The following is a 28,000-nucleotide window of genomic DNA, read 5'->3' on the forward strand; positions in this document are numbered from 1 at the left end:
GTGGATATGAAGGACCTAGTTCCCTTAGCAGAGAGGTCAATAACCAGGGGGCATGGATTTAAAGTAATTGGTACAGAAAACTCTCAATTTACCGGCACCTAAATAACCGGAAATTTCTGTTAACCGGCAAAATTCAGGAGTAGGTTCAGGTAAGTTTTACTTCATATTAGTGGCCTTTCCTGGATCTGTGGCTGTGTATCAGGGTTCCTGCACCTGTTGCTAAGCAACAGAGGTACTTGGTCTGTGGCCGGGGTTCCTGCACCTGTTGCTAAGCAACAGGGAAGCCTGGATTTGTTGCTGTGTAAGGAGCTCAAGTACCTTTTAACTATACCTCTCTGTATTCCGAACTTTTTGATAAACCGGCACCACGCCGGTCCCGGATAAAAAAGAGTTTCCTGTAGAAGGATTAGAGGGGAGTTGAGAAGACCTTTTTTCACCCAGAGGGTGGTGAGGGTCTGGAACTCACTGCCTGAAAGGATGGTAGAGGCAGAAACCCGCGTCACATTTAAAAAGTACTTGGATATGCACTTGAAGCGCCGTAACCTACAGGGCTACGGACCAAGAGCTGGAAAGTGAGATTAGGCTGGATGGCTCTTTTTCGGCCTGGCACTGACAGGATGGGCCGAATGGCCTCCGTCTGTGCCGTAAATTTTTATTAGTTTACTATGAGTGGGACGAACTGGATTGCTCTTCCAAAGAGCCGGCGCAGACACGATGGTGCCGAATTCTATGATTTGGGCTCTCGCACAAAAACCAACCAAAAAAAACCGGTCTAAAGCAAAAATACTGTGGATGCTGGAAATCTGAAATAAAAACAGAAAATGCTGGAAATACTCAGCAGGTCAGGCAGCATCTGTGGAGAGAAGCAGCGTTAACGTTTCAGGTCGATGACCCTTCGTCAGAACTGGCGAAAAACGGTCACTTAGGTTGATGTACGATAGCAAAATACTGCAGATGTTGGAAATCCGAAATAACAACAGAAAATGCTGGAAAAACTCAGCAGGTCAGGCAACATCCGTGGAGAGAAATTTGAGTTGACGTTTCAGGTTTGACCCTTCTTCAAAACTGGAGAGAAAAGGAACTAGATCGAAGGCAGGGCTGCGATCGGACAAAAGAATAAAAGTTGATGTGCTTGGGGACCGATGGAAGTGGGTGGGCCTTGCGATGCCTCCCCTGGTCAAATAGCTAAAGGCTCACTCCTTAAGGACAAGATCCTCTCGATCGAAGCGAGGCGACCACCGCAGCAAAAATCCCGCCTTCGGGGAGTGTGAGCAGACAACAGGCCGCCCTCCCCATAGCAACGCGCACGAGGAACAATCCCGGGGGCACGTGCACGTGCGCGGCGGGCTCGCGACTGCAGCTTCGCAGTGGGAGCGCGCGCGCACGAGGAACAATGGGGGGAGCGCGAGCATGCGCGCTCCGGGTTTGCGGCTGTGCAGTGGGGCGGGCGCGCGCGCGCGCACGCGAGGAGGTCACGTGCCGCCGATCAGTCCGCGCTTCAGGGCGCTGACCAAAAAAAACCATCCACCAGGGCTCGATAGATGGACAGGCAGGCAACCGTGCTGGGGCTCACGGCAGGTTTAATGCGCTATAAATAAGAGCGTCTGCAGCAAATTAATTTTACAGCCCCTCCATCACTCTCCCTCAGCGAGCCCTGCCGCAGACTCTGCTCATTGCCGAGCACCCCGAGTCCAATCGCTCACACACACACACACCTTAAAGGGGCAGCCCCCTCCCTCAGCCCAGTTCCTCCTTAAAGGGGCAGCCTTCTTCATTACAGCTCCTCCTTAATTTCCTCCTTTAAAGGGCCAGCCCATTTCCCCCTTAAAGGGAAATAACAACAGAAAATGCTGGAAATACTCAGCAGGCCAGGCAGCATCCGTGGAGAGAGAAACAGAGTTAACGTTTCAGGTCTGGGACCCTTCATCATAACTGGAAAAAGCTGGAGATGTAACAGATATTAAGCAGGTGCAGAGACAGGGGGGTTAGGAGGGGAGGAAGGAATAGAAAGAACACCCTGTGCTTTTGTAAGAGGCAGGAAAGATAAAATGTTGCAAATGGGAATGGCAAAAATCATACTGCATGAAAAATGGGGGCAGGGATAATTATCTGAAATTGTTAAACTCAATGTTGAGTCCGGCAGGCTGCAAAGTGCCCAATTGAAAGATGAGGTGCTGTTCCTCGAGCTTACGTTGAGCTTCATTGCAGCAATGCAATAGCCCGAGGACAGAGAGATCAGAGTGGGAGTGAAGCAGTGAATTAAAGTGACAGGCGACCGGAAGCTCAGGGTCACCCTTACGGACTGAACGGAGGTGTTCCGCAAAGCGGTCACCCAATCTGCGTTTGGTCTCCCCAATGTAGAGGAGACCGCATCGTGAGCAGCGAATACAGTATATTAAATTGCAAGAAGTACAAGTAAATCGCTGTTTCACCTGGAAGGGGTGTTTGGGGCCCTGGACAGTGGGAAGGGAGGAGGTAAAAGGGCATGTGTTGCATCTCCTGCGCTTGCACGGGAAGGTGCCAGGTGAAGGAGAAGGGCTGTTGGGGGTAATTGAGGAGTGGACCAGGGTGTCGCGGAGGGAGCAGTCCCTTCGGAATGCTGAAAGGGGAGGTGAGGGGAAGATGTGTTTGGTGGTGGGATCACGTTGGAGGTGGCGGAAATGGCGGAGGATGATCAGTTGACTGTGGAGGCATCCTGACAAACTGCATCATAGTATGGTATGGCAGCTGTAGCTACTATGACCGGAAAGCCCTGCAGCGGGTAGTCAAAACTGCCCAACGCATAACCGGCTACCGACCATAGAGCACATATACCAGAAATGCTGTTTACGGAGGTCACGGTCCATCATCAAAGACCCTACCCACCCCAGCCACAGTCTGTTCGCCCTCCTGCCATCTGGGAGACGCTACAGATGTATTCGCACCCGTACGACCAGATTTAGGAGCAGCTTCTTCCCCAGGGCTGTCATCCTACTGAACTCCACAAATAAACTCTAAAGCCTGCACATCTGCCAATGCACTTTACTATGGTTATGTTTATGTTAATGTATTACAAGCCAAATGTATGTTGAATGTTTAAATGTCTTAATCTAAATGTACACTCTCGGGAGCCGCAAGCCTACATTTAGTTGTACTGCACTTGTGCACTAACAATGACAATAAAAGTTGATTTGATTTGAAGGGGAACTCTATCGTGGTTCCAGGAGGGAGGGGCAGGGGTGAGGGCAGAAGTGCGGGAAATAGAACGGACACGGTCAAGGGCCGTGTCAACCACGGTAGAGGGGAATCCTCGGTTGAGGAAAAAGGAAGACATGTCGGAAGCACTAGTATGGAAGGTGGCATCGTCAGAACAGACGCAGCGGAGACGGAGAAACTGGGAGAATGGAATAGAGTCCTTACAAGAAGCAGGGTGGGAGGAAGTGTAGTCCAGGTAGCTGTGGGAGTCGGTGGGCTTGTAGTGGATGTTTGTTGAAAGCCGATCGCCAGAAATGGAGACGGAGAAGTCAAGGAAGGGAAGGGAAGAGTCGGAGATGGACCATGTGAAGGTGAGGGAAGGGTGGAAATTGGAAGTAAAGTGAATGAACTTATCTAGTTCAGGGCGAGAGCAGGAAACAGCACCAATACAGTCATCGATGTACCGGAAAAAGAGGTGAGGGAGGGGACCTGAGTAGGACTGGAACAAAGAATGTTCCACATATCCCATGAACAGGCAGGCATAGCTAGGGCCCATGCGGGTTCCCATAGCAACACCTTTAATTTGGAGGAAGTGAGTGGAGTCAAAGGAGAAGTTGTTCAGTGTGAGAACAAGTTCAGCCAAGCGGAGGAGGGTGGTGGTGGATGGGGACTGGTTGGGCCTCTGTTCAAGGAAGAAACGGAGCGCCCGAAGGCCGTCCTGGTGGGGGATGGAGGTGTAGAGGGATTGGACGTCCATGGTGAAAAGGAGACGGTTGGGGCCAGGAAACTGGAAACTGTTAAAGTGACGGAGGGCATCGGAAGAGTCGCGAATGTAGGTGGGAAGAGACTGGACAAGGGGAGAAAAAAGAGTCGAGATAGGAAGAGATAAGTTCCGTGGGGCAAGAACAGGCTGAAACGATGGGTCTACCAGGGCAGTCCTGTTTGTGGATCTTGGGAAGGAGGTAGAAGCGGGCTGTGCAGGGTTGGGGGACTATGAGGTTGGCGGCCATGGAGGGAAGATCTCCAGAGGAGATGAGGTCAGTGACACACTTGGAAACAATGGCTTGATGTTTGCTAGTGGGGTCATGGTCCAGGCGGAGGTAGGAGGAGGTGTTGGAGAGTTGGCATTCAGCTTCCGCATGGTAGAGGTCGGTTCGCCAAACAACAACAGCACCACCCTTATCAGCAGGTTTAATGATAATGTTAGGGTTGGATCGGAGAGAACGGAGTGCTGCAAGTTCAGAGGGAGGTAGGTTGGAGTGAGTGAGGGGAGCAGAGAAATGGAGACGGCCGATGTCACGTCGGCAGTTGGCAATGAAAAGATCTAGCGAGGGTAAGAGGCCAGAGGAAGGGGTCCAAGTAGAACGAGAATTTAGAAAGCGGGAGAAAGGATCAGCCGTGCGGGGGGAAGACTCCTGACCAGAGAAGTGGGCACGGAGACGAAGGCGACGGAAGAAGAGCTCAGCATCATGCCGAGCTCGAAATTCATTAAGATGGGGGCGTAAGGGGATGAAGCTCAGGCCTTTGCTGAGGACTGATCGTTCGGGGTCAGAGAGGGGAAGATTAAAGGGGATAGTGAAAATACGGCAGGGGGTGAGATTAAAGGGGCAGCCCCTCCCTCAGCCCAGTTCCTCCTTAAAGGGGCAGCCACCTCCCTCAGGCCAGTTCCTCATGTCCTGGTCAATATTTATCCCTCAATCAACATCATTAAAACAGATAATCCGGTCATTATCACATCGCTGTTTGTGGGATCTTGCGCAAATTGGTTGCCGTCTTTCCTACTTTACAACAGTGGCTACACTTCAAAATGTATGCTGTAAAGCGTTTTGGGACGTCCGGTGGCGGTGAAAGGCGCTATATAAATGCAAGTCTTTTTTTTGCACAGTTGGGGACACTACAACAGTTCTCAGGGTCAGGAAAAAGGAGAGGTTTTATTCTTCAGTCTGTTCCTGGTGCCCTGGAAAGTGTGTGGGGGAGGGTTTGTGGGGGTTTGTAACGTGAGAGGTGTGTTGCCCCGCACCTTCTTTAGGTGAGATGTTAAACCGAGGTCCTGTTCAAGTTGAGGCTAAAGATCCCCTCATAACAGAAAAAGTAATCTGGTTACTGATCCTTCCCGCCAGTGGATACCGTTTCCAAATCTCTGGACTGAGTGACTGAGCAGTACAGATCTGCCAGGTGGCTGGTTTGATTCCCCAATCTGTCCCAGGTTAGTGGAGCTCATGTCAGGATAGAGGTCCGGCAGCAAAAATTGACCTCAGTGCCACTGGACTTGGGGGTGGCGGAGGGGCGGGGCGGGGTGGGGGGAGAAGGAGAAACGTCAGCCGGGCTTCCAGCTCTTCTTAATGGGCAGCGAGTGGGTGTTGAGTTTGAGCCTGGTGCCCACTCAGTTAAGAGATGCCAACGACATTCTTAGAAACATACCCCAGTTTGAGTCAGCACCTTCACAGGGGGGCTGGGGACTGAAATGGGGGAGGGGCGGGGACTGAAATGGGGTGGCGGGGACTGAAATGGGGGGGCGGGGGACTGGAACGGGGGCGGGGGCGCGGGGGGGGGGGGAGAATACTTTCCAATACCAATAATCAATCCCCTTTTTTAAAAACGTAGTTCTCCAGGACCGAACATCCAAGGTTGTGCTGTGAGGAGGATGCCGAGAAACTCCAGTATGATTTGGACAGGTTGGGGGATTGGGCAGAAGCATGGCAGATGCAGTATAATGTGGATAAATGCGAGGTTATCCAGTTTGGTGGCAAAAACAGGAAGGCAGATTATTATCTGAACGGCAATAGATTGGGAGAAGGGGAAGTGCAACAAGACCTGGGTGTCCTTGTGCACCAGTCGCTGAAGGTAAGTATGCAGGTGCAGCAGGCGGTTAAGAAGGCAAATGGTATGTTGGCCTTCGTAGCGAGAGGATTCGAGTACAGGAACAAGGATGTCTTGCTGCAGTTGTACAGGGCCTTGGTGAGACCACATCTTGAGTATTGTGTGCAGTTTTGGTCGCCTTATCTGAGGAAGGATGTTCTTGCCATGGGGGGAGTGCAGCGAAGATTCACCAGGCTGATACCTGGGATGGCAGGAATGACGTATGAGGAGAGATTGGGTCGATTGGGCTTGTATTCGCTGGAGTTTAGAAGAATGAGAGGGGATCTCATTGAAACTTATAAAATTCTGACAGGACTGGACAGACTAGATGCAGGAAGGATGTTCCCGATGGTCGGGGAGTCCAGAACCAGGGGTCACAGTCTAAGGATAAGGGGTAAGCCATTTAGGACAGAAATGAGGAGGAATTCCTTCACCCAGAGAGTGGTGAACCTGTGGCATTTTCTGCCACAGAAGGCAGTAGAGGCCAATTCATTAAATATATTCAAGAAGGAGTTGGATATATTTCTTAAGGCTAAAGGGATCAAGGGGTATGGGGAGAAAGCAGGGACCGGGTACTGAATTTGGATGATCAGCCATGATCACATTGAATGGCGGAGCAGGCTTGAGGGGCCGAATGGCCTACTCCTGCTCCTATCTTCTATGTTTCTATGTTTTAGATCACTGAGAGTTAAAAGCTAACGTTTCAAAACACCACCAAGTAAACACCAGTTAATCCATGCCAGGAATCACAATACAAGAGACTTTATAATCCTCTGCATGGTTGCTAGGGTAGCCTGGTTGCTAGGAGCCTGATCTTTTACGTGCATTTTTTGCTCAGATTTTTTTCATGTTCTTTGCTGTTCCGCCCCCCACTTCTGTAAATCGGTGATGATATCAGTGTAAACCCCCACCTGATGGCACAGGGAAAAATACCAAGCGCCACCGAGAACGCCATCTTCATGCAACTATTGCCTTGAACAGACAGTCCTCTGGGAGTGCTTTATAAATAGCCACACATACCTCGAGTGTTATTGATTCTGTATATCTCAGCAACAAGCCATAGGTATCCTAGATTCATGTTTAAAAAAGAAATGGGAAAAGCTACTGCCTTGTGTGATACTGAGGCAAACAGACAAGGAAGATCCCAGGTTTAAACCGTGGTCAGTGCTGAGGAAGGAGCATCTAAAATACAAGCTTTTAACCCTCGGTGGTCCACCACTCAAAACTTTGACTACCCGGCTATGAAATATGAATTAACAACAACTTGCATTTATAGAGCGCCTTTAACGTAGTAAAACGTCCCAAGGTGCTTCGCAGGAGCGATTATCAGACAAAAAAAATTGACACCGAGGAGATATTAGGTCAGGTGACCAAAGGTTTGGTCAAAGGCATGGCCGCCAAATGGTGGAGCGAAGGAAGTCAGTGATGCAACAACAGGCCAGAACTGGAGAAATACAGAGTTCTCGGAGGGTTGAAGGAGGTTACAGAGATAAGGAGGGGCAAGGCCATGGAGGGATTTGAACACAAGGATGAGAATTTTAATTTGAAGCGTTGCTGGACCGGGACTTGGTGCAAGTCAGGATTACAGGCAGCAGTTTTGAATGAGCTCCAAGTTTCTGGAGAACGGAGGATGAAATGCCGGCCAGGAGACCATTGGAATAGTCGAGTCTGGAGGCAACAAAAGCGTAGATGAGGGTTTCAGGCAGGCGATATTACGGAGGTAGAAGTAGGCAGTCTTAGTGATGGAGAGGATGTTGGGTCGGAAGTTCAGCTCTCGGTCAGATATTATGCCGAGGGTGTGAACAGTTCCAAGCGAGGAGAGGCAAGGATCGCCCAACAGCCGACAGTAGAGGGGTCGCCCACCAGCCGACAGTGGAGGGATCGCCCCCCTCAGCCGACAGCCCAATGATGTACCCCAAAATGTTACAATAAAACAGAGAAAATCTTCACAATAACTAAAGTCAGATCAGTTCAAACAGACTGCACCAGCACCATGGAGAGATCCCACACTCTCTCTTTCTTTGGCTTTCAGACTACTTTTCTTTCTGACTCTCCCTCTCTGCATCTGGCTAGGTTTCTCTCAGCTGATCTCAGCAGGTCTCCTCTTTCTCCAATACACTCTCATTCTCTACCTGTATGACCATCACTCTCTCTGGCTTCCCTCTCAAGAAGTCAACCTCTGCCCTCACGCAGTCTTCCTCCCTCACACTCACTCTCTACATTTGTCTTTCCTTCATTGTCTCCATCTATATCCCTCCCTCACATTCCCTCCCTTTCTGCCTCTCTCTCTCGCTCTCACATTCTGTCTCGTATTCTCTCTGCCTGTCTTCTCCTATACTCTGTCTGCCTCTCTGACTGTCTCTCTCCCATACTCTCACCGTCTGTCCCTGCTTCTGTCTATCTCCCATACGCCCACTCTGTTTTTGAGTCTGTCATTATCTCATACTCTCACTGCCTGTCTGTCGTTCTCTCTCTCCCTCTCGCTCGCTCTCCGTTTCCACATTGCTGCAGTTGAACTGCTCTTGCATCCTGTAGATGCTCCAGGAATCACGTCTCTTCCTCATTATCCTGCTGTGTGTCAGAATGGAGCCATCTGTTGCACGTAATCAAATCAGCAACACAGACAGATGCAGACTTACTCACTGATGGGAGTACACTGCTCCCTCCACTGAAATCTTACCGTATACAGATTTACTTTTTTTTTACACCCCTCCAGGTGCTTGACTCTTGCTGGGATACAGTTTCACGACCCGTCGGTGACCCTCCATTACTTTCAACCTATTCCAAGTTAGTGATTGTGGCCGCGATATTCAACTGTGGGGGGCATCAGCACTGAGTGTTATCCAGTCCTCACTGGACATACACACATGCACCCTTTACAGCAGGAGTCACTAGAGGGCCATCACAATTTCCCTCTCCGTAGCCCGGGGCACTGAGGCCAACTGTGATGCCCGTCCCACCATCCTGGCTCAGATTGGCACAGACCGTTGACCAAATCGGCCTTGGGGGGGGGGGGTGGGGGTGCCTTTGTGGACTGTGTGGCTCAGCACCATGCAGTCGAACCATTCGCCCACCAAAAGGGCCACAATTTAATTCTTTATCAGCAATATACAACAACTTGTATTTATATACATTAGAAATATCACAGAGAAGCAGCAAAATCACGGCCCAAACTTTCACCAAGGATTTCCCCGCACTGAGGTAAGTTTACAAACTAATTGTTTAACCCTTCCCCCCTCAACCGCTCGACACAGACCATTTGAAGTTTCCTAATCACCATGGCAACAGCCACATAATTTATAATGGTTGCCTTGACCTCACTTGGGTAAATTATTAAATTGCTGGATTTTGTGAGCAGTGTCCAGCACTTCCATTAGTTCTGGACATCTAATAGACTCATACAGCACAGAAGGAGGCCCTTTGGTCCATCGTACCTGTACCGGCTCTTTGAAAGTGCTGTCCAATTAGTCCTGCTCCCCTGCAAATTTTTCCTTTTCCAGAATTTATCCAATTCCCTTTTGAAAGTTACTATTGAATCTGCTTCCAGATCATAACAACTCGCTGTGTAAAGAAAAACTCTCTTATCTCCCCTTCTGGTTCTTTTGCCAATTATCTTAAATATTTGTCATCTGGTTACTGACCCACCTTGCTAGTGGAAACAGTTTCTCCCTATTTACTCGATCAAAACCATTCCTAATTTTGAACACCTCTACTAAATCTCCTCTTAACCTTCTCTACTCAAAGGAGAACAATCCCAGCTTCTCGAGTCTCTCCAAATCCTCAATGGTTTCACCAATAACACCAGCAATAGGGTTATGAAGCAGGGAGGTGGAGTTTAATTTAACCTTCAGTTAACTTTATTGAGAGGGATGGCAGATAACAGTTGCCTCCATAGTGCCTATGGGTCATCTTGCTGGTCACTCCAGCTCTGGGAGAAAGGGAATCTTTATTTTTTAATAAAGTATAATCATCAGACTCCAATAAAGTCAACAACATGAGTCACAGAAGTGGGAAAGAAACCTCTCAAATATTTCCAGACAACCCATTTAATATCTGGGCCTGTGACAGCTCAAATCCACACACGCTGAGCTTGATGAAGGATCCATTCCATGCAAGTTAACAGAAGGACTTTAAAACACATTTTTAAAAATTGCTACATAAATAAATAATTTGATCTTTGGCTCAGCAGAAGATAATTTTTGTCATAGAAAATATATTTTTCTAAGTGAACACCATGGAAGGAAGTGATTGATGATTCAATAAACAGACCAAATTGAGGCTAACTTATAAAAGAATATATTTATCTTTGAGCAAGAGTGACCAATGAGGTAGCGCATAGCCACTGCGCAGACATCTGACTATTGCAATGGAAGTCGTCTGGTTATAGAATTGAACTTGTCCCAATGTATATCATGTGGGGTACTAAACACCGAGGCTGAATTTTAATTTGAGGCCAGTGAAGTTATTGAAGGTCAAAGGTTGCCAATTAAGCTCCACTTGTCTGGATCACCCCTGGGGTTTCCACCTCCGTAACATCGCCCGTCTCCACCCTTGCCTCAGCTCATCCGCTGCTGAAACCCTCATCCATGCCTTTGTTACCTCTAGACTTGACTATTCCATCTCACTCCTGGCTGGCCTCCCACATTCTACCCTATATAAACTTGAGGTCATCCAAAACTCGGCTGCCCGTGTCCTAACTCGCACCAACTCCCTGCCTAAACCTCTCCGCCTCGCTACCTCTCTTTCCTCCTTTAAGAGGGTCCTTAAAACCTACCTCTTTGACCAAGCTTTTGGTCACCTGCCCTAATTTATCCTCACGTGGCTCGTGTCAAATTTTTTGGATTATAATACTCCTGTGCAGCACCTTGGGACGTTTTACTACGTTAAAGGCGCTATATAAATACGAGTTGTTGTTGTAGGGTTGCCCACTTGCCAACCTTTCAGGATTTGCAAATTAATCTCCAGGACACTGCTGTGAACAACACCTGGGAGAAAAATCACAGGGGCATTTTAAAAAAAACTGGGTTTTTTTTCCCCATTTTCTTTGAACATTTCTGTTTATTAGTTATAAAAGTATTGGAAATGGGGAATGACGACAGTCAAGCATCAGCCAATCGGGTAACGAAGAGTCTGTTCGCTTTCCGATTGGCCGTGGGAAGGCGATGGGTCGCGAGGATGGACGTGTCGGGCAGCCAATGGCGGGAGTGCGGGGGCGGGGTGGTTGGAGGTCATGTGATGAAACTTCCAGGAGTGCGTCCAACCAGAGTTGGCAATGCATTTCACCCCCCTGATTGCTGGCGATATACCTTTAGGAACAAAAGTTGGGGATCAACGGATGTCCAGGACTAATGGAAGGCCTGGCCACTGCTAACAAAATCCAGCCATTAATAATTTACCTGAGGAAAAGCAAAGACAACCATAATAAACGATGTGGCTGTCTCCATGGTGATAACTCTCCAGGGAAATCTCAAACAGTCTGCCAGGGAAAGGGGCGGTTATGGGGCACGTCCAGGTATTCTGCTAAAGACTAGTGCCAGTTTAGGGTGAACAGGTACACAGCCACATATCAGAAAGCACAGGAACATGTTCTACATACACCTACATTATGCCAACCCTCCAGGATTGTCCGTGAATTAAAGATTAATCTCTTAGACACTGCTGCAAGCAACCCAGGAGAAAAATCATGGGGGAATTTAAGAAATGATGCATTTTGTTCTAATTTTCTTTGAACACTTTAGTTTTTGCATAAAATTTACGGCACAGAAACAGGCCAACTCTCTACAAACGCCACAGTTTAGTGGAAATGGGAGAGGAGGGCAAGGAGGCCTTTAGGTAGTACCGTATTAAGTATCAGCTTGGCTCATTGGCAACGCTTTGATCTGTCAAAAAGGTCGTAGGTTCAAACCCCACTCCAGGTCTTGTGCAGATAATTCAAACCACACTCCAGTGCAGTACTGAGGGTGTGCTGCATTGTCAGAGGTGCCGTCTTTCAGATTAAGATGCTAAACTGAAGTCACGTCTGCCTGTTCAGGTGGGAGTAAAAGATCCCACGGCATTATTCCGGTGTCCTGGCCGACATTTATCTCTCAAACAGTGCCAGTAAAACAGATTACCTGGACATTATCACATTTCTGTTTGTGGGACCTTGCTGTACACAATTCGGTTGCTGTGTTTGACGGTGGAACAGCGACTGCACGTCAAAAGTAATCAATTGATTGTGAAGCACTTTGGACGTCTCAAGGATGTGAGATATAAATGCAAGTCCTTTCCTATCAGATTTCTCAGAAACATCTCAAAGTGCTTTGCATACAGTGAATTACTTTGGAAGTGCAGTGACTACTATGTTTACATAGAAACATAGTAGGAGCAGGAGTCGGCCATTTGGCCCCTCGAGCCTGCTCCCCCATTCATCTAAACTCAGTACCCTGTCCATGCTTTCTCCCCATATCCCTTGATCCCTTTAGCCTTAAGAAATATATCCAACTCCTTCCTGAATATATTTAATGAATTTGATGTAGCTATGGTTCTCCTTTGGTTGCTTTTTGGTAGGGATAGGAACAGGAACAGGTGGAGGCTATTCAGCCCCTCGGGCCTGTTCCACCATTCAAGTAGACCATGGCTGATCTGCACCTCAAACTTCATTTCCCTGCCTTTGCTCCATATCCCTCGATACCCTTACCCAACAAATATCTAGCGATCTCAGTCTTGAAAGCTCCAATTGTCCCCCAGCACCTACAGCCTTTTGGGGGGGAAAAGGGATTTCCAGATTTCTACCACCCTTTGTGTGAAGAAGTGCTTCCCCATTTCACTTAAGGGGCTTGGTCCTTAATTTTAAGATTTTGCCCCCTTGTTCTTGATCCCCCCATCAGGGGAAATACTTTCTCTGTATCTAACCTATCAAATCCTTTTACCATTTTAAACATCTCAATCAGATCACCCCTCAATCTTCTATAGTCAAGGGAATACAAGCCAAGTTAATGCAACCTGTCCTGATACTCTAAGCCCTGGTATAATTCTGGGTTTAGGTGTCCCTTTTATTGTCTCCCTCACACAGCTTTACCGCCCACTGTGTTTCTCAATTATTCTTGTCTGCCTTGTCCTATTCTTCCCTCCCCTAGTTGTGGTTGTATCTCAATTTCCTTGTGATAAAGGGATTCTAATCGCCTATTAATTTGGCACTTGCTCTGCAGTATTCCTTATTCTTTCAGAATGCCTCAGATTGATACCCGGGATATCCTGATTTTCTGACGAAAGGGTCATCGATCTGAAACGTTAACTCTTTCTCTCTCCACAGATGCTGCCTGACCTGCTGAATATTTCCATCATTTTCTATTCTTTTATCCTGATAATTGCTCTCTAAAATGTTTCTACCATAACTTTGTATTGCTAATCATTAAAGTTTGTACTCTTGTCTTGTTTGGATTTGTTAGTTATCCAAAATGATTTTTTTTTGCAATGTGCATTTGTTTTATTTCTACCAAAATTATAGTTTTATTTTTAAAAAAGCTAGCGGCTGCTGTGGTTCTTTTGCTAATTCTATGGATGCTGGGATAGTTCTGTCTCTTATTAGCATTCCCTTGCTTTCTCTCATTAGACAGCAAGGAGAGGGAATAGAGCAGAGTCCCAGCTCTGCCAACATCTCCCAGCCCATAATGGAGTTCACAGACACTTGGAGTAGGAGGCATGTCGAGGGTCAGAGGTGAAGTGGAGGCAATGACAAGGGTCAGAGGCGAAATGAAGCCATGTCAAGGGTCAGAGGCGAAATGAAGCCATGTCAAGGGTCAGAGGCGAAATGGAGCCATGTCAAGGGTCAGAGGCGAAGTGGAGGTAAGCCAAAAGCAGCCGCTGGACCAAATTAAGAGCGCCACTGAACATATGAAGCAGCAAGTTGATCCCTTAATGCAGGGTATCAGATTTGGGCTCTTGGTATCCTTCCCCTCAGTCACAGGGACTGGAGCTGGTGAGGGTGGCAAGAGACTACTGAAGATGGCACGGTGTCTTGTGTAGGTCTGTAATATCTTGGGTAAGATTTCAAATCCCAATATTTTGACAAAGGCGAGTCAAGAGGCAGAAATCCAGAGTTTCTAAGTTATTCTCCAACCCCTGCCCCTTTAAGCCACATTGGCAGTTTGCAGAAGGAATTTATTTTGTGCAAGTGTTTATTATGGTGACAATTTAGAGCTCGGAATCTTGATCTGTGCCTCTGTTTCTTTGCTCTTCTTCCCTCTCTCACCAGCCCCAAACTGACCAGAGGCACACCCACAGATACAGAGTTCGGGGGAGGGACGGTGAAAAGGATGTCAGGCAATTCTGAGATCTGGAAAGGCTTGGGGGCACCATAAACCATGCCAAAAATGTTTGGGGGGAGGGGGCGGGCGGGCGAACACACTTTTCCCCAATAATTCCCTCTCCAGTACCTAATTTTCTTACCTTTGATTGTTTACATTAAAGCAACTTTATTGTAAGTTGTGCATAAAGCAGGAAGAAATTGACCTATTTGAGCACCTTGATAGCTTAATGAGTACATGCGCTGCCCATTGTGGTGCTGAGGCATACAGACCAGGAAGATCCCAGGTTTGATCCACAGTCTGTGTTGAGTTTGCTGGTTTTAGCCTATAAAAGGGGGTTCTGCAATTGATCAGAGTGCCCCTTGGCTGGGGGTGGGGGGGGGGGGGGAAGAGAGAGGTGAAATCAGCTAAGGTTCATTATCCAGTGACTCTCGATTAGGTTTGGCTGTGATTCCTCCCACAGTCAATCAGCCTGCTGACATGCACTGTCTAGGGCCACACACTTGAATAATGACAACAAGTGTTGTGAATCTTTGGAATTCTCTACCCCAGAGGGCTGTGGATACTCAGTCGATGATTATATTCAAGACTAAGAGCGATAGATTTTTGGGTACTGAAGGAAATCAAGGGATATGGGGATAGGGCGGGAAAGTGGTGTTGAGGTAGAAGATCAGCCATGATCTTATTGAATGGCGGAGCAGGCTCGAGGGGTCGAATGGCCGACTCCTGCTCCTATTTCTTAAGTTCTTATAATGGCCTTTGAGTCCGGATGGTCAGTGCCTTCTGGAACCCCCACCCACAACTGGAAAGGGTTAAAAAGAGACAGATGTTAGTTTTGTATTGGTGGAGTCCCTTACCTTGAAGGCTCTGAAAGCCAGAATACAACCTATCATTCTGTTCAAAACTGTCCTTGGGTGGGGGGAAAGAAGATGGCTGTCAGGATGGGTGGCATGAACTTTGAACCCTGTCACAAGGCTGACAGGCATACACTTAACAAAATTCTTACACCTTTCATCTGGCTATGGGTTAAAGAAAGAACTTGTGCCTGTCACAACCTCAGGACGTCCCAAAGCGCTTTACAACCAATTAATAACTTTTTTGAGGTGTAGTCGCTGTTGTGATATTGGAAAGGCGGCTGCCAATTTACGCACAGCAAGCTCCCACAAACAGCAATGCGATAATAACCAGATCATCTGTTTTTTTTTAGTGATGATGGTTGAAGGATAAATTTTGGCCAGGGTACCAGGAAGAATTCTTCTTCAAAATAGTGGCCACGGGATCCTTTACATCCACCCGAGACAGGGCCTCGGTTTAACATCTCATTCAAAAGACGGCACCTCTGACAGTGCAGCACTCCTTCAGTACTGGCACTGGGAGTGTCAGCCTAGATTATGTGCTCAAGTCTCTGGAGAGGGACTTTAACCCACAACCTACTGACTCTGAGGCGAGAGTGCCGCTACTACGTTTCGAACCGCCCTCTGGGGGTGTTTTGAGCTTTGCTATCTAGAAGGACTCTGCCCGCGGCACTCCATTAACAGTCGACAGCCAACGTAAAGGGCACAATTTATAACCTCGAGTAAACAGAGTTGCATTGGTTGCATTTCATCACCTGCTAATTCTATGGAAAAGGCACCAGGTTCCTTCCCCCTCCAAACCCCCATCAGCAAGAGTGACATCGATAAGCTTCTGGGTCGTGCCTTGGCAAGCTGTGTAACACGTTGCCCTAATATTTCGCACTGTCAGGTTAATAAACAACTCTGCATTTCTTCAACCTGGCGCACTGTTCCAAATGCAATATATAATACTAATATATACACGCACGCACACACATATATATTAAAAAAATGACTGCTTACATTAAATTCCTCCTCCCCTCCATATCTCTGCCAATGCCTCTTCTTAAGACAGACAGCCTTACACTTAAAGCCAGTAAAAAAACATCTGTGGGCTGCAATTTGCATTGCCAACCCTCTAGATATGAGCAGACAGGTTACCCTATAAGAGCCTGTCTGTATACCCAGCAAGAGAGACTGCATCAACCAACAGCAGTCAGCCAAGGGGCCTCTGCTCTGTTCAAAGACACGCCAGAGAGAAATAAGAGCGAGAGAGAGAAAGCATTGCAGAGAAAAAAATGATTAAAAGCCAGACAGACTTACATCGGTTGTCTCTCTCTGCAGTTTTTGACAAGATTTCTCTCTCCACACAATCCTTCCCCCTGCTCCTCTTAAAAGACATTAGACTTTGAAATTGACAATATTGGGGGGGGTGGGTGGGTGGGTTGAAATGACCAGCTGATTCCTACTGCAAAAGGAAATCGAACATCCAAAGCATGCGTTAGAGAGACAGGAAAAACAGCTACCACTAGCCACTTCGGATATGGGCTCTGAGACGGTGATTCTGATCAGGATCGGCTCCGATTCTCCCCCTACGCCGCCCCCTCTCCCTCCCCAGAGCCAGTCAGACGCATTAATTCACAGCAATCCCTTGCCCCCCGGGTAGGTGCTTCTTTTTGTTGTTTGTTGTGGGCACTGCTAATAGCTTGCAAGATTTACCTGCAGTCATTTTCTGCTTCCCAGGTCTTCTTTATCTGTTCCACAGGGAATGTGTGTGTGGCAGAGAGAGAGAGGAAAAAAAACAGAAGTTGGGGGGGGGGGGGGGTGGGTTGGGGGGTAGAATCCAAAAAAACACAATCCAGATCCTTCAGAAATCCACAGAGAAATGCAGAATTTTTATTAACTCTTCATTCTTTCTGCGCAATCTCAGCAGCCATATTGTTCAAACTCACAGGCAGAGAGAGAGAGAGAGAGAAAAACAATTAAAGACCGATGGCACCTGAATGGATGGGTACTAATCTCTGAAGTCCACCCAGTGCAGGTTTTTTTTTCACATGGCTAAGTCCCACATAGCTCACAGCTGGGGCAGGGGAGGGCGGTCCTTGTGAAGAGGTACTTCCCCTTGTCAGGTAGACTCCTCTCTCTCGCACACACACACCACAGACGCAGTTCAGCTTGTGCCTTGCCAGCAGCGGTCCTAATCTCATCTCTGCTGTGTGGTTGTGCTGGGAATATGAGAATAGAGAGGAGGAGCTCAACTCGGACCTGCTCCAAAAGCTGGTGACCAGCTCCCCATCCTAATGAGGTTTCTTTCTTAATGAATTATAGATGTTCTAATTAGAAGTGCAAGGCCCGTTAGATTAATTCACCATTAATCCACCATAACTGCGTTTGTTTAAAATGTTAATGGATGCCCTTAAGGGGATTTATTGTGAGTAAAAAGGGTGCTGTCCTGTCACATTTTCCAAAAAATACACATTCTGAGAATGGAAACTAATATCAATTTATTGAAGGGAGGCAGATCCAGTTAGTGTCCCATAAAACATTCCTGATTCAATACAAAATTCCAAAGGATCAAACCCCTTCTCATTCACTCCTAAATTATACAATTTAAATAGTCGAATACCCTCCGATTCACTCCTATTGCATACAATTTAAGGACCAAATCTTTTCCCTTTCACTCCCATTGTATAGAATTCTAGTGGACTAACCTATTTTCATTCAGGCTCATTGCACAAAATTCCAATACACCAAACTCCTTCACATTTGCTCCTGGACTAGAAAGGGGCCATGTCAGCCAGGGTTCCTTCCTACTTCTGATTATTATCCCGTGACATATTATTAAAAGTCTTGCGTTGGTTTGCACTTAATGTGCACAAACCCTAGGGCCTAGAAATTCATTGTAGCCACTTTTGGGGCGGTAAAGTCGGGCGGCCGCTGAAGTTTGCGCCCGCCGCCAAATCGAGGCCACTTCTCCGATATTCATTAGCTTCGCCCTAAGAGTTTGCTCGAGCGCTAAAACTGGCGCTGCACGCCTCTCTTTAGGCGCTAAGCCGGTGGGCCGGGGCACTAAACCGGAAGTTGGGCGCAGGGCAGGTGCGGCGAGCTGCTGATTGACGGCAGACACTCTGGATCCGGTGAGCTCTTAAAGGGGGAGGGTGGATTTGTTTTTTTGAAAGGCCGACACTGGTGTATTTGTGGTTTTGGGGAGGGTTTCTCTCCATCAGTTTGTTATGTGTTCCCGGCACACCAGTCCTCCTCCTCCTCCTCCTCCTCCCTCCCAGCCAGCCAGCCAGCCGTACCATTTCTAGTACAGGAGGGCCCTTTAATTTGCGCTCCCCGCGGCCCGCATCGGCTGTGTACCGTTCCACTTCACAGTCGTTAGGGCCGCCCGGCGCACAATGGGCTGGCGCGAGTGAAGTTCCGGTTCGGGGCGCACAAAGGGCGTTGCACGACGAAATGACGTCATGATCTGCGCGCGCAGCAGGGCGCGCGCTAAGACTTTGCGCCGGTGCTAAATGTGTACTGAAGTTGGGGCGAGGCGCAGATCGCGCTGCGCCCGGGCGCTAAGCGCCTAGCGCTCGAGATCTACTCCTCCTAAGGCGCTAACGGCTGGCGTGCCCAACTGAATTTCTAGGCCTAGGTGTCCTACATCAGGTGAAACAGGAAACTGAGGCCAAGTTTGCCTGCTTCACTGGTTCAGGGCTATGTTATAAAGGTCCCAAGGCCATAGTGGAAGAAGAGCAGGGAGGTTGCCCAATGAGCTAAACCAATATTCATCAATTAACTACCACCAAAAAAAAATCAACAGGGATTTCACCTCACTGCTGTTAGTAGCATCTTGCTGTGCTCGAAATGGCTGCCACATTTGCTTTTGGGCCACTTAAACGAGCAATATAAATGGGTCTGAGAGGCAATCAGATGTACTTCTGGACACAGAAGGGATTGAGAAGGTGGGGTTCAGATCAATCAAAAGGAGGCAGCTCATTTCCTTGTTCTCAAATTCTTAAAGTTTTGCTTTAGATGTCATTGAGTCTGCTGCAACCCAGTGTTCCTAGCGGGTTAAAGCACAAAATAAACCAGATCACTATCACGTTACTAATTGTACATCTTGCACAAATTGCAGGATTATTGTTACATATTCCTCCTGGTCCTTGGCAAGGTTTCAGACTCGACTGTGGGCAGTAGAACATGGTTGAAGAAAAAGGTGAGATACAGGGAATGTGAGAGACAGACAGAGAGTGAGAGAGACACACACTTTATCCCAGAAGCCATGAATTGGACACCGGGGGTTAATTTTGACTTTGGGTAATAGTGTAAAACGGGCGATAGTGTAAAACGGGCGATAGCGTAAAATGGGCGATAGTGTAAGACGGGCGATAGCGTAAAATGGGCGATAGTGTAAAATGGCCAATATTGGATCGTTATACATTTACCCCAATTTTCATTTCCATTGAAGTCAATGGGAATGAGGTGTACAAAGGGCGGCTGAGCCAATATCATCCGTTTTTCACTATCGCCTGTTACACTATCGCCCCCAGGGAGTGTATAACGGGCGGCTGAGCCAATATCATCCGTTTTTCACTATCGCCTGTTACACTGTCGCCCCCAGGGAGTGTATAACGGGCGGCTGAGCAAATATCATCCGTTTTTCACTATCGCCTGTTACACTATCGCCCCCAGGGAGTGTATAACGGGCGGCTGATTTGACTCCCTCAATTTTCCACTGGGAAAGTCAGGTTAAAATTACCCCCAAAATGTTAACTTAAAGTAATATATTAAAAAAATTCTCCTTAAAGCCAATGGCACAGATAATGAAATAGTTTCACAGCGAGTATAAATCTTAATTTAATCACTCCAATTTCTGAAGAGGAATTCTAGCCATGGGTTATGGGAGGAAATTATTAATTTTTGAACTTTCAGGCAGAAAATCATATTTTAAGGAATTAGTCACCTTGTTTTGCATTTTTTTCTTCTATTTAAGATATGTTAGGCTACTTCCTGCTCTCTCTGACCCTCGGTGTCTCTGTGCCCACACCATCTCCAATCAACATGGGTGACCCTCCTTACCATTTTTCACTTGCTTTTACTCTTATATCCTTGAGATTGTATAGTGACCAGAGCAAGCTCGGGACTAATTCAGAGCTGGTGTCAGGCGTGGCTCAGTGGGTAGCTCTCTTACCTGGGAGTCAGAAGATTGTGAGATCAAATCCCACTCCAGCAACTTGAGCATGTAATCTAGGCCGACACTGCAGTGCAGTGCTGCGGGAGTGCTGCACTGTCGGAGGTGCTGTCTTTTGGATGAGACATTAAACCGAGGCCTTGTCTGCCCACTCAGGTGGACGTAAAAGATCCCATGGCACTATTTCGAAGAAGAGCAGTTCTCCCCGGTGTCTTGGCCAATATTTATCCTCCAACCAACTTCACTAAAACAGATTATCCGGTCATTATCACATTGCTGTTTGTGGGAGCTTGCTGTGCGCAAATTGGCTGCCGCGTTCCTACATAAAGAAAGAAAGACTTGCATTTCTATAGTGCCTTTCATGACCACTGGAAGTCTCAAAGTGCCTTTCAGTCAATGAAGTACTTTTTGAAGTGTAGTCACTGTTGTAATGTAGGAAACGCAGCAGCCAATTTGCGCACAGCAAGCTCCCACAAACAGCGATGTGGTAATGACCAGATAATCTGTTTTAGTGATGTTGATTTGTGGGATAAATATTGGCCAGGACACCGGGGAGAACTCCCCTGCTCTTCTTCAAAATAGTGCCATGTGATCTTTTACACCCACCTGAGAGGGCAGACAGAGCTTCGGTTTGACGTCTCATCTGAAAGACAGCACCTCTGACAGTGTAGCACTCCATCAGTACTGCACTGGGGTGTCAGCCTAGATTTTTGTGCTCAAGTCTCTGAAGTGGGACTACGAACCCACAACCATTCTGACTCTGAGGCGAGGCTGCCACCCACTGAGCCACGACTGACAATTCAAAAAGTACTTCATTGGCTGTAAAGCGCTTTGGGACGTCCTGAGGTGGTGAAAGGCGCAATTTCTTTCTTTCTGACCCTCCTTCCAATTTTCCACTTATTTTCAAATCCCTGAGACTGTACAGAGTTTCAGCCCAAGTTCATGGCCAATACAAAGTTGAGCGTTAGCTGCTTGCACCTTTCCAGAAGCATGCTACGTCACTTAAGTGAAATCCAAATCCTGTGGCACAATTTTAACTATTTAATTAGATCAGGCCCATGGGACTTCAGAGCTTCAAAAGTCCAGTCCATATTTTTCGGGCAGCTTTTCTCTTAAGTACCCAACAATAAAGGTAATTATAAGGTTCAAAGAACAGATTAATTTTGCCGAAAGCAGTTAACTTCCTTAACTACAGCACTTTGCGTTCTTGTCCGGTGGTTGCCGTCCTCTTGAGCTGGGAGCTTTTCCATTGATCCACGGATAAACAATCGGAAGCCCATTTCATGGCCAGCGTTCAGGTAAGAACTCAGTCACCTTGGATCGAGACGCAACTATCTGATGGGAATATTAGACACCCATGGGGAACTGGACCGTACCCTGCTGGTGCTGACTTGCTCCGGCTGTGGTGTCCGTCAACTGGCTTGCTGGAATCAAGTATGTTGGTTCCCTATGGACCCATCTGTGTGTGCACCTTAACAGGAACTTGGGCAAAGTTGCACCGGAATATTTAGAGGAGAATGATGGACACAACACGAGGCAAATCTCACAAATCTTACAGCACAGAATGAGGCCATTCGGCCCTTCGTGCCTGTGCTGACTCTTTGTAAGAGCTGTCCAATTAGTTCCACTCCACCCACTCTTTCCCCATGGCCCAGCAAATCAAAGGAGTGAAGCTTGAGCAGTCGTTCAAGGTCACTTGCAAGTTCCGATGGGTGTTGAGCCTTTCGAACCACGAAGATCCCTGCTTTGGATCTTTGCCCAGTGCTGAGGCAGACAAACTCAACTGGGCCTAGAATTGTTTTCAGCACCCCTTGGGCTAGGGGGAGGGGGAAAAACCATTAGCCCTGGCCCCTGATCTTGATCATTCTCCATTGATCCCTTTGGGGAAGGAGGGCACACGGGGACGCTGGCAGAGGATAGTGTTGGACTCGGGCTATGTTGTCTACAGTAGCCAAATAGTCCGGCAGCACTCACTGCCTGGGTTGACACATGACTAATGGGCCTCTTGGGCCAGGTACGGGAGAGTTGCCAATGCCCATGGAACCATGTCCCAAACAAAAGTCAGTGCTTTCAGAAAAGGAGCATAGAAAAAAAATACCCTTCCAAAGAAGGGTATTTATAGAGCGCCTTTCACAACCTCAGGATGTCCCAAAGCGCTTTACAACCAATGAAGTTCTTTTGGCGTGTAGTCACTGTTGTAATGCGGGAAACACAGCAGCCAATTTGCACACAGCAAGCTCCCACAAACATCAATGTGATAATGTCTAGCTAATCTGTTTTAGTGATGTTCGTTGAGGGATAAATATTGGCCAGGACCATGGGGAGAACTCCCCTGCTCTTCTTCGAACAGTACCACAGGATCTTTTACATCCACCTGAGAGAGCAAACAGGGCCTTGGTTTAACATCTCACCCAAGAAGCAGCACCTTTGACAGTCCAGCTCTTCCCTCAGTACTGCCCTGGAAATGCCAGATTGGATTTTGTGCTGCTTGAACCCATGACCTTTTAACTCAAAGGCAAGAGAGCCATTGACTGAGCCATGGCTGACACCTTCAAACAGGGAGAAGGGCAGGTTTCATTATCTCTTTCTGGATGATAGTTTCTTATTTTAATTGCCAAGCTACCTGTCTTACAGTAATATTATCGCTTCCAGCTGTGTTGTTCCTTTGAAGTAATGGGTTAAGCCTCACTGAATGCTTATAACCCAAGTGTCCAATTGACAAGATGGAAAAAATTTCCCACGAGCAGTCTTTAACAGAATGACCCCTGATGTGGCATTGACACAGGAGCCCCATTTCCCTGCTGCTCTGCGTGTGTGCTCCTCAGTTCTCATTTCACTGAGGTTACACATTACCATAGAAACTTCCGGTTGGAACCAGGCAACAGCAGGCAGATCACAAGCTGCTAACAATACATTAGAGATTTCTGATTAAAAGCCAAGCCGCTGCCGCCTGCAGAGATGACACTGGTAAAATGTCTCACATTATGAAGCCATGTTTCTCTTAATGCCGTCCAGTAGAGCTATATTTCCATTTTAGTTTTTTTTGTCCCATCGTAGAATTTTACATCACAGGAACAGGCCATTCGGCCCAACTGGTCTGTGCTGGTGTTTACGCTCCACACCAGCCTCCTCCCACCCCTACTTCATCTCATCTCTTTCTGAACGAGCTGATTTATTCTTGGGTATGTTTCATGGGGACCAGAAGCTTCCCCCCCCACCCCCAACCCCCGCAACCCCCAGTACCTAATCCTGTATGGTCATTCTCCATATGAGCCTAGATAGGAACATAGGAACAGGAGTAGGCGATTCAGCCTCTCGAACCCGTTCCGCCATTCAGTTAGATCATAGCTGATCTGTATCTTATCTGCATCCTTGGTTCCGTAACCCTTAAAATACCCTGGCCTAACAAAAATCTGTCAATCTCAGTTTTGAAATTTTAAATTGACCCTCAGCCTCAACAGCTTTTTGGGGGAGAGAGTTCCAGATTTCCACTACCCTTTGTGTGAAGTAAGTAATGTTCAATGCAGAAGGCTATTGTGCCAAGCCTGATCTTAAAAATAACTTCCATGTATATATCATTGTTACAAATGTCAAGTCTGGTTTCGAAGCCTTCTTGGGTTCAGCGTCTCTCCGGTAAGTGGACCCCACAACTCTTACGATCAGGAGTTTACCTTGAGTGCCCGATATCCAGTTGTACAATAGCACAACCTGGGGCTGTAACAATAATACAAAAGCAAAATACTGCGGATGCTGGAAATCTGAAATGAAAACAGAAAATGCTGGAAATACTCAGCAGGTCAGGCAGCATCTGTGGAGGGAGAAACAGCGTTAATGTTTCAGGTCGATGACCTTTCTGACGAAACGTTAACTCTGTTTCTCTCTCCACAGATGCTGCCTGACCTGCTGAGTAGTTCCAGCATTTTTTGTTTTTACTGCTGTAACAATAAAGTCTTGCGTTAAATAAACTGGACACTATCATCTCACACGTGTCACCACATGTGCCTCTCCTGTCTTCCAATAGGTGGATTAATTAATACAGTAGTGAGATGTTGACACTCCAGTGCCAGTACTGAGGGAGCACTGCACTGTCGGAGGGGCAGTACTGAGGGAGCGTCGCACAGTCGGAGGGTCAGTACTGAGGGAGCACTGCACTGTCGGAGGGGCAGTACTGAGGGAGTGCTGCACTGTCGGAGGGGCAGTACTGAGGGAGTGCTGCACTGTCGGAGGGGCAGTACTGAGGGAGCGTCGCAGTGTCGGAGGGTCAGTACTGAGGGAGCACTGCACTGTCGGAGGGGCAGTACTGAGGGAGTGCTGCACTCTCGGAGGGGCAGTACTGAGGGAGTGCTGCACTCTCGGAGGGGCAGTACTGAGGGAGCGTCGCACTGTCGGAGGGTCAGTACTGAGGGAGCACTGCACTGTCGGAGGGTCAGTACTGAGGGAGTGCTGCACTCTCGGAGGGGCAGTACTGAGGGAGCGTCGCAGTGTCGGAGGGTCAGTACTGAGGGAGCACTGCACTGTCGGAGGGGCAGTACTGAGGGAGTGCTGCACTCTCGGAGGGGCAGTACTGAGGGAGTGCTGCACTCTCGGAGGGGCAGTACTGAGGGAGCGTCGCACTGTCGGAGGGTCAGTACTGAGGGAGCACTGCACTGTCGGAGGGTCAGTACTGAGGGAGTGCTGCACCATCGGAGGGGCAGTACTGAGGGAGCGTCGCACTGTCGGAGGGTCAGTACTGAGGGAGCACTGCACTGTCGGAGGGTCAGTACTGAGGGAGCACTGCACTGTCGGAGGGGCAGTACTGAGGGAGCGTTGCACTGTCAGAGGGTCAGTACTGAGGGAGCACTGCACTGTCGGAGGGTCAGTACTGAGGGAGCACTGCACTGTCGGAGGGTCAGTACTGAGGGAGCACTGCACTGTCGGAGGGGCAGTACTGAGGGAGCGTCGCACTGTCAGAGGGGCAGTACTGGGGGAGTGCTGCACTGTCGGAGGGGCAGTACTGAGGGAGTGCTGCACTGTCGGAGGGGCAGTACTGAGGGAGCGCCGCACTGTCGGAGGGGCAGTACTGAGGGAGCACTGCACTGTCGGAGGTGACATCTTTCAGAAGAAACGTTAAACTGAGACTTCAGTTATGACCCTCTCAGATGGACATAAAAGATCCCATAGCACTATTTTGAAGAAGAGCAGGGGAGTTATCCCCGGTGTCCTGGCCAATATTTATCCCTCAATCACCATCACTGAGAAACAGATTAGCTGGTCCTTTCTGTATGAACATTGAATGTGTTTCCTATAATACAAGTGACTACACTTCAAAAGTACTTCATTGGCTGTAAAGTGCTTTGAAAGGCGCTATATAAATACAAGGTTTTTTTCATAGCCATGCAAATTTTTCCTTTTTAAATATATATTCCTTTTGAAAATGACTATTGAATCTGATTCCACCACCCTTTAAGACAATGCATTTTAAATCATAACAACTCAGAGAAAAAAAAAATCATCTCTTCCCTGGCTTTTTTGCCAATTATCTTAAATCTGTGTCTTCTGGTTACCGACACTTCTACCAGTGGAAACAATTTCTCCCTTTCTACTTTATCACAGCAATTCATAATTTTGAACACCTCTATTGAATCTCCCCTTAACCTTCTCTGCTCTAAGGAGCACAATCCCAGCCTCTCTAGTCTATTCACATAACTGAAGGCCCTCATCCCCTGGGACCATTCTAGTAAATCTCCTCTGTACCCTCTCCAAGGCCTTGACATCCTTCCTAAAGTGTGGTGCCCAGAATTGGACATAATACTCCAGCTGATATCTATCCAGTGATTTATAAGGTTTTCATAATATTTAGTTGTATAAAAAGTGTATTTTTTTTTTTTTAAAGGGAATGAACTTTGGGGGTTGCACAGTGTTGAGGAGACACACATCAATTGTACCCACCATAGACATGGAGACAAAGAGATTGGTCTGGTGGAAAAGCATGTTCAAGTTAAGCTTGCTGCAGATTTTTACCATCTCCTTCATCGTTCTTCAAGCCTTGCTCATATTGTACTATTACATGGGCAGAAGGGTGGATATCAGGCTGAATTTTATGCCCCCCTTTGGTCACGCCAAACCCGAGGCCAGTAACCTTACTTATATCAAAAGTTGCCGCCTATGCTTGGTGCAAATGGAGAGAACAAAGAAGATCCGTGAGGTCTGCAGCAATCGCAAGTTTCCCTTCTGGGGGAAATCCAAATCTTTTGAGGACTTGCAAAAGAGCGAGCTGTCCAACTTCATCACCAACAACAGACAACAACTTATCTACTGCATCAACCTTCAGGTGGCAAGCACTCATTGGAAAGAAGTGCTGTATTTGCTGAATAAAAAGTTCGAGCAGCAGGCTCGAGTAAAGATGCCCTGGTCCATCGATGCCTACTTCAGGAGATTGCAGAAGCAAAGGCCATTTGAAAAATGGGTGCTCCGGCAAAACAATGTCAAATTTCTTTTAGTCCACCATCCATTCGTACGGTTGGTTTCAGCGTACCGAGATAAGATCGAGAACCCAGACAAATACTTCTATCGCTATTCTTTCCACATGCTCAAGTACTATGGGAAGATGCCCAATCCCCCAGCTACTGTCCAGAAAGCTCGTAAAGCAGGAATCAAAGTTACCTTCTCCCACTTCATTCAGTACCTACTGGATCCCAGGAGACCGCAGGGACAGTTATATAACCACTGGTGTCCAATTTACCAACAGTGCCACCCTTGTCAGGTAAAATACAATTTTATTGCGAAATTAGAGACCTTGGACACTGATGCCAATCACTTGCTCCAACTATTGGGTGTGGACAAGATTCGCTTCCCACCAAAGTATTTGAAACAGACGACCATTAACGATTTGGCGCAATGGTTTCGAAACATTCCCATGGCTTGGAGGCAAAAGCTGTATAAACTTTATGAACCTGACTTTGTTCTCTTTGGGTACTCAAAGCCCAAGAGTCTGTTTCCTGATAAAGAGCAGCACAAAGCAATCTCTCGTCCTTAAGGATGTTGCTGCAGAATTGATTAACCTATCTCTACATAATGTGTTTCTTTCCCCAAAAATTGGTAGTAAAATGTATGATTGAGACGTGCTATTTGTGATAATTGAACAATAAATGAATACTCCCATCTATAGAGTGCCACATCACATTTCCAATAAACAGCAGTGAGATGAATGACCAGTTGATCAGTTGTTTTTTCAGTGATGTCAGTTGAGGTTAGAATGTTGTCCAGGACATCAGCAGAACTTCCTGATCATCTTCATATAGTGCCGTGGGCTTCCCTCCAACATCCACTGGAACAGGTAGACAGGGCCTCGGTTTTAATGCCTCATCTGAACGACTTATACTTCACATATTTCTAGAGCAGTGTATCACAGAATCACAAAATCACAGAAACCCCACAGTGCAGATAGAGGCCATTTCGGCCCATCGAGCCTGCACCGACACATATCCCACCCGATCCCCGTAACCCCTACACCAACACATATCCCACCCTATCCCCGTAACCCCACGTATTTAATCCCCCTAACACTAAGGGTCAATTTATCATAGCCAATCAACCTAACCCGCACATCTTTGGACTGTGGGAGGAAACCGGAGCACCCGGAGAAAACCCACGCAAACACGGGGAGAATGTGCAAACTCCACACA

The 28,000-nt window shown here is 47.5% G+C and overlaps 2 protein-coding genes across 3 annotated transcripts in view; one reads left to right on the forward strand and one right to left on the reverse strand.

Annotated features, from left to right (window-relative positions):
- The window catches only part of rai1 (retinoic acid induced 1), a 66,130-nt gene extending 48,769 nt beyond the window's left edge, over positions 1 to 17,361 (reverse strand). Inside the window, exon 1 of the mRNA XM_086000196.1 lies at positions 16,874 to 17,361. The gene's annotated coding sequence lies outside the window, so the exon portion shown is untranslated. The remainder of the gene's footprint in view (positions 1 to 16,873) is intronic.
- Positions 17,362 to 21,511: 4,150 nt separating this feature from the next.
- LOC147110312 (carbohydrate sulfotransferase 12-like) lies at positions 21,512 to 27,537 on the forward strand. 2 transcript variants are annotated; one of them, XM_086002253.1, is made up of 3 exons: positions 21,512 to 21,634; positions 24,358 to 24,464; positions 26,209 to 27,537. In XM_086002253.1, the coding sequence occupies exon 3, from the start codon at positions 26,212 to 26,214 to the stop codon at positions 27,349 to 27,351; it is 1,140 nt and encodes a 379-aa protein (XP_085858379.1). In that variant the 5' UTR covers positions 21,512 to 21,634; positions 24,358 to 24,464; positions 26,209 to 26,211; the 3' UTR covers positions 27,352 to 27,537. The 2 variants fall into 2 exon arrangements, with proteins under 2 accessions (XP_085858379.1, XP_085858378.1); XM_086002252.1 differs by lacking the exon at positions 24,358 to 24,464.
- Positions 27,538 to 28,000: the final 463 nt, after the last annotated feature.

This window comes from Somniosus microcephalus, chromosome 11 (genome assembly GCF_052327205.1).
Source record: "Somniosus microcephalus isolate GS21.2 chromosome 11, FLI_Smic_1.0, whole genome shotgun sequence".
NCBI classification, from domain to species: domain Eukaryota; kingdom Metazoa; phylum Chordata; class Chondrichthyes; order Squaliformes; family Somniosidae; genus Somniosus; species Somniosus microcephalus.